The sequence below is a fragment of the Anomalospiza imberbis genome, unplaced genomic scaffold (genome assembly GCF_031753505.1).
Source record: "Anomalospiza imberbis isolate Cuckoo-Finch-1a 21T00152 unplaced genomic scaffold, ASM3175350v1 scaffold_396, whole genome shotgun sequence".
NCBI lineage: Eukaryota > Metazoa > Chordata > Aves > Passeriformes > Viduidae > Anomalospiza > Anomalospiza imberbis.
In genome coordinates this window covers 83,026-93,000 of record NW_027100011.1, presented here as the reverse complement: position 1 = coordinate 93,000, position 9,975 = coordinate 83,026, and the positions used below count along the sequence as shown (strand labels likewise).

The 9,975-nt window shown below is 53.2% G+C and overlaps 2 protein-coding genes across 2 annotated transcripts; both read left to right on the top strand.

Moving 5' to 3' along the window:
- Nucleotides 1-264: 264 nt before the first annotated feature.
- LOC137466688 (myosin heavy chain, embryonic smooth muscle isoform-like) lies at nt 265-5,099 on the top strand (the record flags this gene model as incomplete). The annotated part of the gene is made up of 4 exons (XM_068178378.1): nt 265-545; nt 3,978-4,137; nt 4,714-4,957; nt 5,029-5,099. Coding segments are annotated over 4 exons (756 nt in total), but the record flags the coding sequence as incomplete, so codon positions are not given.
- Nucleotides 5,100-6,930: 1,831 nt separating this feature from the next.
- Nucleotides 6,931-9,705, top strand: LOC137466686 (centrosome-associated protein CEP250-like). Its single transcript, XM_068178377.1, has 4 exons — nt 6,931-7,023; nt 7,681-7,871; nt 9,177-9,304; nt 9,482-9,705. The coding sequence occupies exons 1-4, from the start codon at nt 6,931-6,933 to the stop codon at nt 9,703-9,705; spliced, it is 636 nt and encodes a 211-aa protein (XP_068034478.1).
- The last annotated feature ends 270 nt before the right edge of the window (nt 9,706-9,975 follow it).

The window sequence follows — 9,975 nt, the reverse complement described above, 5'->3', positions numbered from 1 at the left end:
TGGGCTGTTGGCCAGCAACCATCAGCATGGATTCCTGCTGGCCTCTCCTTGCCAGCCTTGGTTTGGGAGGTGCTTTTTCAGGTGCCCTTGTTGGTGGGCCACTTAGAGACTAAAACAAGTTGTCCATATCCAGTGTGAATCTGGTGCTCTCAGGACAGGGAGAAATGGAAAGTTGTCCTTTGCCTTTCCTCTCAGCCTGTGCTGTGGCTGACAGTGACAAGCTGTGGCTGCAGCCCCTGACTGCTTTGTTCCCTTTGACTGGAGGTGGGAGAGTTGACATCTCAGCTGGCAGCCTCCCGAGTGTCCCGGGAAACGACTGTCCAGAGAGCCCAGCAAGAGGTGAGGGAGGCCCAGGAAGAGTCCAGGCAGAAGCTGTTGGAGGTTGAGCACGTCCAGAAGATGCTGGAGGAGGCAGAAAATCTGAACAAGGAGCTGCAAGTGCATCTGGAGTCCTTGGAGAAGGAAAGGAATCGCTGGGAAGAAGTGGCTCAGCAAAATTCAGAATTGCAGGCTTCGGTGGATGTCCTAGAGAGTGAAAAAGCCAGGTAAATGAAAGCCTGTGGGACTCTGCATTGTGGTGAATGGATTCCCTCTTTGCCCTCTTTGCACCTGCCAGGGGCTCTGGCAGGCATTTCCTAAGTGGCAGATTCTGAACTCTCCGTGCAGACACTTCTCCTTGTCTGGATGTTGTCTTTCATTTTCTTTACTTTTAAGACTTCAAACAGAGTTTTTCTGCAGAGAAAGGATTTGGGGGTAGCTCTTTCCCTCTAGGGGGTATTGTGTTTTTAGGTGGGTGTGTTGACACTGCCCGAGCTGCATTGTGAGGAGCTGGATACATCCATCAGCTCCACCTTGGGTCCTGTAACTTGAAGCCTTTGAGATCTGCATCAGCCTGGTATCTCATGCTTTTTGTTGACATAAGACGTGTTAAACCCATGATTTTTTGTCTAAGCCAGACAAAAAGAATCGCAGAATGGGTAAGGTTGGAGGCACCACAGTGGCTCATCTAGTCCCACCTCCCTGCTCATGCAGGGTCATCCCAGGGCACATGGAAGAGGATTGCATCTAGATCGTTCTGGAATGTCTCCAGAGCTGGCGATTCCACAGCCTCTCTGGACAATCTGTTCAGGGCTCGGTCTCTGCACAGGAAAGAATTTCTTCCTCTTGTCCAGGTGGAACTGCCTGGGCATCAGTCCCTGCCCGTTCCTCTGGTGCCATTGCTGGGCCCCAGGGAGCAGAGCCTGGGCCCTGCTCTGACCCTCCCTGCACACAGGGACACCCAGGGCTGAGGGCCCCTCTCTGACTGGGGCTGCTCTCCAGGCTGAGCAGCCCCAGCTCCCTCAGCCTTTCCTGGGCACCGAGATGCTCCAGGCCCTTGCTCAGCTGCGCAGCCTCCGCTGGCCCCGCTCCGGGAGCTCCCTGTGCCTGCTGTGCTGAGGAGCCAGAGCTGGACACAGCACTCCAGATGTGCCTCACAGGGCTGAGCAGAGGGACTGAATCCCCTGCCTGACCTGCTGGCAATGCTGTTCCCAGTGCTTTCCAGGATCCCAGTGGCCCCTTGGCCACAAGAACACACTGCTGGCTCGTGGAGCGTTTCTTGTCCACCAGGACCCCCAGGTCCTTCTCCACAAAGCTGCTGCCCAGCAGGTTGGCCCCAGCCTGTACAGGTGCCTGGGGCTGTTCCTCCCCAGGTGCAGGACCCTGCCTTGGCCCTTGCTGGATTTCAGAAGGTTCCTCTGCCCATCCCCAGCCTGCTGAGATCCCTCTGAGGGGATGCACAGTGACCCTGCTGGGGAGAGATCGACCCCCTCATCCAAGTCATTGATGAGCAAGTTCAACAATAGTGTGCCCAGGAGTGAGCCCTGGGGGACACCACTAATGACAGGCCTCTAACGAGCCCCTGTGCCACTAATTGCAGTCCACTCCTCCAGCCACCAATGCCTGAGTTTCCCAAGGAGGATGTTGTGAGAGACTGTGTCAAAAGCCTTGCTGAAATCAAGGTAGACAATGTCCACTGCTCTCCCTTTGTCCACCCAGGTAGATGTTTCATTGTAGAAGGCAATCAGGTTGGTCAGGCATGATTTATCTTTAGTGTATCCGTGCTTACCATTCCTGATCACCTTTTTGTCCTTCCATGTGGGGAAGAGGGGACCTCCAACATGAGGTACTCCATCACCTTTCCAGGGATTGAGGTGATTCTGACAGGCCCATAGTTCTCTGGGTCCTCCTCCATGCCCTTTCTGAAGAGCAGAATGACATTTGCTTTCTTCCAGCCCACGGGCACCTCTCCTGATCTCCATGACCTTTCAAAGATAATGGGGAGTGGCCTCACTCTGGTGTCCACAAGCTCCCTCAGCACTCATGGACACATCCTGTCAGGGCCTAAGGACTTGTGGATGTCGAGTTTGCCCAGGCATTCACTAACCCAGGCCTCCTTGAAAGGACAGTCTTGCTAAGGTGTCGCTGCAGGCCCCCAGCCGGGTAATAATTAGCATTGACTCCATGATTGCAGAAGGCTGATCAATTGCTTTATTATATCATCTTACACTATACTATACTATGAAGAAATTCAGTAACCTTTACAGCCAGTCCGATACAGCTTTGACCTAATTGGTCAATCAATCCAACCATCCAGTGTCCAATTAAGAAATCACCCTTTGGTAAACAAATCTCCATGACACATTCCACATGCGCACAACAGCAGGTGCAACAAGTGGAGATAAGAATTGTTTCTCATTCTTTTCTCTGATCTTCTCACAGCCTTCCCTGGGAAAATGCCTGGGAAAGTCTGTGCCTGCTCTCTGTGGCCAGAGAGCTGCTGCCACACTAAGGGATAGTCTTCCTTCCAACATTCCTTTAGCCTGGTCTCCTGGGCCAGAGATCCCCGAGGGCTGGTCTTAACCAGTACAGACTGATTCAAAGAAAGGCACTCAGGAACTCTGCCTTCTCTGCATCCTCTGTTACCAGGGTCTCCCCTCCATTTAGGAACAGACAGAGACACATCATCCTTGGTTTTCCTTTTGTAACTGATGTATTTTAAAAAGCTCTTCTTGATGTCTTTGATGTCCTTGCCCAGATTTAATTCCAAGGTGGTCCTTGGTCTTCTTTGTCTCATTTCTAATTACTCCAACAATCTCACTATACTCATTTTAAGTGGCCTGAGCCTGCTTCCATCTCCTCTGTACTTCCTGCGTGTGCTTGAGGAACGACAAGAGTTCTTTGCTTATCCACTCAGGTCTCTTGCCCCCTTTGCCCAGTTTCTTGCTCACTAGGATGTATTGTTGTGGAGCCTGGAGGAAGTGATCCTTCAGTATCAGCTTGGATCCCTTTACCCTGCAAGGCCTGTTCTCATGTGCTTCTTTCAAGAAGGTCCCTGGAGAGACTAAAGTTAGCTCTCAAGAGGTCTGTGGTTGTAATCTTGCTTGCTACCCTGCTTTTTCCTCACCCCCAGCTGAACTCCACAATCTCATTCATAGGCAGTGCAGCCAAGGCTGACCTCAGGCTCACATCTCCAACAAGGCCTTCCCTGATTGTTAGGGTAACGTTGAGCAGCATGCTGTTCCTTGTGGGATCCTCCACTGCCTGTGTCAGCAAGTTGTCATCAGTGCTTTCCAGGAACATTCTGCACTGTGTTGCTTCTCTAGCTGACGGCAGGGAAGCTAAAGTCCCCCACAAGAACCAGGTCCTGTGACTTTGAGCTTGCTTTATGTTGCCTGTAGAAAGCCTTATCTACTTCTCCTCCTGTTTAGCTGGCCTCTAGCAAGCACCCACAGCAATGTCACCCTTACTTGTCTGTCCTTTTATTCTGACCCATAAGCTCTGGACTCACTCATCATCTACCCCAGACTAAGCTTGACACATTCCAAATGTTGCCTGACATAGTGGTCAACTCCATCAGTTGAGTTGGAGTTGACCAACTCTGAGGCACTCAAGGGATTTGAATGTCTCTCATGGCCATCTGTTGCCTTGTTCTACAGGCTGACTCTGTCTCTGGAAGAAAAGGATCTGAGCCTCAGAACCCTGGAAGAAAACAACCTGGCCCAGATCAGTCAGGTGTCTCAGCTTCGTTCTGCCCTTACCCAGGCTGAGGAGCTCCACGCAGAGCACAGAAGAGAAATGCAGGAGCTCAACACCCAGGTAAGCTGTGCAGTGGCATCCTCTTCTCCAGGGACACACAACAGCACCTTTGCCTTGGAGGCCCCAACCTCTTTCCCCTCCCAGCAGCACGCACAGCTGCCGTGTTCTGCCCGGGGCTGCTGCTGCACCCTGAGGCCGAGGCTGGATCTGCTGTCTGCTGCCCAAGTTTTGCACCGTTCTCTCCCGGCTCCCAGCAGGAAATCTGGGAGGGGAGCAGCAGCAGACTCCTCTGGAGCCTCTGTGTCCCTCAGTTAGCAGTGTTGTCCCAGACAGAGTTGGTGCCTGTGCCGGGCACTGAGCAATGTGGGGACACAGAGGTGGCTATGGCAGGCTGGGCAGGGCACTTCCAGCGCAGCCATCTCAGCTGCTGTTCAGAGCTGCAGCCTCAAGGATGCCCATTGCCTCCCTTTCCCTCTTTTCTCTACATTGGTCTCCTTTGGGATCCTTGCTTTTCTGCCTTTTGGTTTTGGCATGGTTTTTGCCTGAAATCATTTCTTCTTTGCTGCTCTCCCTGCGGCCCACTCTGCAGCCTCAGGAGCAGCCCTGTCCCTGAGGCTCTGTGCATCCATCTTCCAGATGCAGGCCATGCTGCTGGCAGAGATAGAGCAGACAGCTCACCAGGCAACTCAAGAGAAGCAGCTGCTGGAAACTGAGGTGTCTGAGCTGCGTGTGAGGCTCCAGAGCTCTGAGGAAAGAGCAGAGGCCATGGCCCTACAGTGTAAGGACATGGAGCTGGAGCTGAGGAAGACACAGGCTCAGAGGGACCATCTCAGAGCCCACAATCAGGAGCTGCTGAAACAGCTGGAGAAAAAAGAGCAAGGTACAGCTTCTCCTCTCCCACCCACTGCCCCATCCTGCCTCACCTGCAGGGATCTTGCTGATGGCTCGCAGAGGAAAAGTGCCCAGAGATGGCAGAGGGGAAAAACAACCAGCAGGAGATTTATCCATCCAAGTGCCAGTGAAAGTTTTTTCTTGAGAAAGATGCTGTGGCTGGCAGTGCCATCCAGCTGTGCCATGGCTGATCCCGTGCACAGCTGGAGCCTTCCAGGTGCCGTGTCTGTGCTGAGGAGCTGTAGCTGGATGCCTCAGCTCGATTCCCCCAAACTCCAGGCCCTGCCAGAGCCTCCAGGCTACTGGCCTCTCTGGAGCAGAGCTGCACAGGCATCCCCTCTCCTTTGTCTCTCTTGGATTGCTCACTCTGCACAAGGCCAAGAGCAAACACCCTTTCCTGTCCCTCTGAACCTTGCCCCTTTCATTCCTGCTTTTTTCTCTGCCTGCAAATTTCCTTCATTTCTGTCAGCTTTGGAGCCCTTGTGGGCTCAGGGCCTGGCAAACTCAGGCAGGCAGAGAAGACACTGCTGTTGTCTCTGCAGGATGCACATCAGTTTGCCTTTGCTTTGCTTTTCCCCTTCTCCTTTCTCCTGTTCCTTCCCCCTCCCTGCTGCAGATTTGTGGGAGGCAGCAGTCAAGCACACCTCTCGAGAAACTGCCCTGGAGAAAGAGGCCTGTGAAAGGCAGGAAGAGGCTGTGACTCTTCGTCAGGAGGTGGCATCTCTGCAGAGGAAATTGGAGAGCCTGCAGAAGGAAAGGATGGATGTGCTGGTGAGATTGGCAGATGCCACAAAGGGCCATTTCCTAGCTGTGTTTGCACATTCAGTTAATAGTTCTAAGGAGCACCTTTTTCCAGTTAAACTTCTCCAACTGCATTCTTCTGAATAAGGAGGAGAAGATGTTGTAGTCATGTCAAAGCCAGTTAATGCTGAGCCTGCTGATTTTCCTCCATGCTGGGCTTCTGTGCCCTAGAAGCTTTAGTCCTCAATGTCCACACTGCCTCTATGGACATTGCATGCTTTGGGGAATTCCTCGTGTCCAAACCCATGTCCAGATTCCTAAATATCTGGATCTGGAAGGAGGGGTGAGAAGACCAAGTTTGCTGTGAATAGAAAGGTGTTTGGCCTTGGCCATCTGAGAGCAGCCAGTGGGGAGAGAAGAGAGGAAAGCCAAGTGCTGATCCACACCAGGACGTGTGCCTGCAAGGGGAGAAGTCGTCCTGAGTGGCAGCAGAGGATGACAGAGGGATCTGGCCATTGCTGCTCCAAGAGAGGGCAGTGGGGCTCTCGGGGATGGAGCCATGGAAACTCTACACAGCAGAGCTGGAAAACCACTGCTGTCAGCCCAAGCCCAGGGAAGGAAATGCTGGCGGTGTTTGCTCTTCCCTTCCTCCCTAATGGAGAGCACATCCTCGTGGCACTGCCTAAATCCTGCTTAGCATGGACTTGAAATCCTGGCTGCAGTTCTGGCAGCTCCTCCCCAGAGGAGCACTGGAGTGGGACTGCAAGAGCTTGGGGAAGGGCAGAAAGGAAGCTGGGACAGGCTGAGGGAAGGAGCAGAATCAAGGGGGGAACCCAGCAAAGGTCTGCAGCATCCCGAGGGGCAGAGAGAGAGGGGCAGCCAGTGCCTGCCCCTGCAGCAGGAGTCCAGATCTGGTCTGAAAAGCAAACCGAGGGGGCGAATGAGTGACCCTTTTTCTCCCTGTTTTGGCAGCATGGACAGGAATTGAACCAGCAGCACATGGGAGATGTGGAAGAGAAGAATGAAATGCACGCAGCTGAGTTAAGAAATCATAAGGAAAATACTCAAGAATGGGAAGTGGAGAGAGAAGGCGAGCAGGAAGAGTTGGAGCATGGGGCGGCTTCTTTGAAGAAATGGAGAGAGAACACCCAAGTACTGAGTGATGCACTGAAGAAAAGTGAAATTGCCAAAGGGTCTCTGATGAAAGACTTGTACATCCTGATGGGGAAGTCTGGTATCCAGGAAGGCACTGGCATTGACCTTCAGTCCACTCCAGGCTCCCTGAATTATTCCAGTGCTGTTTCCCATGAGGAGGTGGGTCTCTATCCCTGTCAGTCCAGGCCTGCTTGGGTAAAGCAGCCCGGGCTGCAGCAGGCAGCCTTGTCTGTCTGCCTGGCTCCAGCCAGAGACCATTGACTGCCAGATTGTTTCCTGGCTCGCCCAGAAAGACTGCTCCAGCTCTGGAGCTTACTGTTCCAATCTGCTCCAGGCCAAAAGCTAGGCATGGGGAGCTGCTTTTCCTGTGCCCATGCAACACATGGGGATTTGGATTTGGTGTGGGAAGTAATGGAGCAGGTGAGCAGAGGGATGGACTAAACTGAGTGATGGACTAAAGTGGACCAATGGCTGAAAATCAGCTGCACTCCTGGTGCTTAGAGTAAATGGTATTGCCAGTTGTAGAAGATGCAGTATTTTTGGGTGACAACACGGAGTTTGGAGTAGGGATGTTTGTTGGGAAGGAGCTGTCTGGTCCCAGGCAAGCCAGTAGGGCCTGACACAGCACTTCCAAGGTAACAGTGCCAGAGGCTTTTGGCAGCCCCGGCTATCAGAGCTGCATAGGGCAGATGCTGTGAAACTTTGAGCCCAGAGCACAGGTGCTCCTTGTCCTTTGGCTGCCTGCGAGGTGCCACTGGCTGGCTCTGCACAGGCCTCCCGAGGAAGGGCTCGAGCTGTACCTTGTCCCACTTCCAGGTTTCCCAGGAGCAAGATTCATCGAGCTGGTCTCTGGAGCAGCTGGGCCCGGAATCCTCTGGCCAAGGGCACGCACTGGCCCAGGTGTGCCGAGAGCAGGAGCTGCTGGGCCAGAAGGCTGACCTTGAGGGCCGACTGGCAGCCATGGAGTGGCTCCAACAAGACCTTTCCAGGCAGCTGGAGGAGACCAGGTAAAGGCAGGAAGCAGAACTTTTTGTGGTATTTTATTATTCCCTTGTAAAAATATGGAAGAGTCTCAAGAAGAAAAATATGCCCCGATGTGAAGGTTATTTTTCTGACACCTAAAGCCAGCAAAGCTCTCGTGAGCCTTGGGCTCCTGTTTGTGCTGCCAAGCACACTCCTGTGGGAAGTCCAAAGCAATCCACCCAGCCCTGAACTGAGTAGTAGGTAAACCATGCAGATGCTGAGTGAAACCTCAGGTTTCTCTTGGCTTTGGTTTCTTCTTCTGGGCATTGAACGTCCCTCATTCCTTAGCAAGTAGCTTGACATGATCCTGATCTTCAGAACTGAAGCTTCGTCTTCAGCATTCCAGGCTCCGACCTTGGCACGTTGGGGGTAGCACACTGCCATTCAGGGGGAAGCCAGAGGCTCCTGCTGAAAATCTTGAGGGCTTTCTGCTTCCAAGCACACTCTTGAGAAGTGTGGGACAGGCCCTAGAGCTGGCTGGAGAGCAGCAGGGAAAGCTCTTTGGAATTCTCAACAGCCTCTGGGGATTCTTGCTGATTGTTGATGGGCACCCAGCTGCCAAACCTGCCAACCTCCCTTTGGATGGTCCCTCTCTCTCTGTAAAGAAGGACAAGTGCCTCGGGCTACTGCCTGCTTGGCCCGCAACACTAAAATAAAGGTGGCAAGTCTACTCCATGACCTTGCAAGAGTTTAAACTGCAGTCCCTGCATTCAGGTAGTTGTTGTTCAGACAAAAGGGTGTCCTGATTTTTTACAAGTGCTGCTATGAGATGACCATGAGATTTTACTGTGTCACGCAAAGTAGTTCTGAAGCCACATAAATACAGGGTGTCTGGAAGATGATGGACCTTTATGTCCATTATCAAGAGCATTAAAAAGTCAGCAGTCAGCAAGGACAAGAGTCTGTTGTGTCCCCCTGCAGAGCAGCTTGGAAGTGCTGATGAGAGAAGGGCTGTGAGCAGGGGCTGGGCTTTTGCTCATCATCCCAGCCTGTTTGGACACAGCTAGCCAGTGTCATAGGTCAGGATCAGCAACTGAAGGTTTGGCTGTTGAGGCCAAGTTGGGCTGGGCTGTCTGTGCTGTGCCAGGCCATAGGGAAGGCCTGGGCAGTCCCTCAGAGGGCCCTGCTCTGCTGTTGAGATGGCACAAATGTGCCTTGCCTGGGCGAATTTCCACGTGACCCATTTCCCATACTCAGGTGTGGGGATCTTGAGCCACGTTGTCCTGGAATACCCGGCTGTGGGTGTCTGGAGCAAGCAACTCATGTCTCTCCGTATGTGCAACTCGTAGGTCAGCAAAGGAGAGCCTGGAATCCAGGCTGAGTGCTGCTCAGCAGCAGATATCTCAGCTGGAGACCACCAGGAACCATCTGGAGGCTCAAGTGCTCACAGTCACACAGGCCAAGGAGGTGATAGAAGGTGAGAACCTCGTGTGCTTTGTTTGTGGTGCTGCCCCTGCCTAGAGAACTAAGCACCCTGTAAAGCTGCCTCTGTCCACAGAGCTTCTGAGAAGTGGTGGGGCTGGTGGCACTGAAAGGGCCTGAGGTCAGTAAAGTCAGTAAAGACTCTGACTCTTGCTGTTGGTCGTGTTTGTAGGAGAAGTGAAGTGCCTGCAAGATGAGCTGGAAGCAGAGAGATCTCTCAGGAGGCAGGAACGGGAAGACACAGCTCAACAGCTCCTGCAGGCAGAGCAGCAGCATCACAAAAGCCTCAGGCTTCAGGGAACTGCTCAGCAACTGGAAATAAAGAAGCTCCTGCAAGACCTGGTAGGGGACAGTACACTTCTGGAGTGTCCAAGCCAGCCCTGTGGGTTGGTTTAGCACAAGCAGAGCCTGAGGGTGTGAAAGGGCAGCAATCCTCTGCCAAGGCCTCCCGCTGCTGGGCCGGGCAGCAGAGGCAGCAGCTTGGACTTGGAGGTGCCTGAGAGCCCCCAGGATGGTGCTGGGACAGTAAATGCAGCCACAGCTTCAGTGAGGGCGTAAGAGGAGTTCCAGAGCAGGTTGGGCAGTGCCCACCCAAAGCGTGGCAGCCCAGGGCAGGATTGTCCCTGAGTCCCACCTGCCACGGAGCAGATGCCAGCGTGGAGCACT

Coding starts and splice junctions, on each gene's coding strand:
- LOC137466686 (XM_068178377.1), top strand. CDS start 6,931: ATGGGGAAGTCTGGTATCCAGGAAGGCACTGGCATTGACCTTCAGTCC. Junction 7,872..9,176: donor AGGCAGCTGGAGGAGACCAG/GTAAAGGCAGGA, acceptor TGCAACTCGTAG/GTCAGCAAAGGAGAGCCTGG. Junction 9,305..9,481: donor GGCCAAGGAGGTGATAGAAG/GTGAGAACCTCG, acceptor TCGTGTTTGTAG/GAGAAGTGAAGTGCCTGCAA.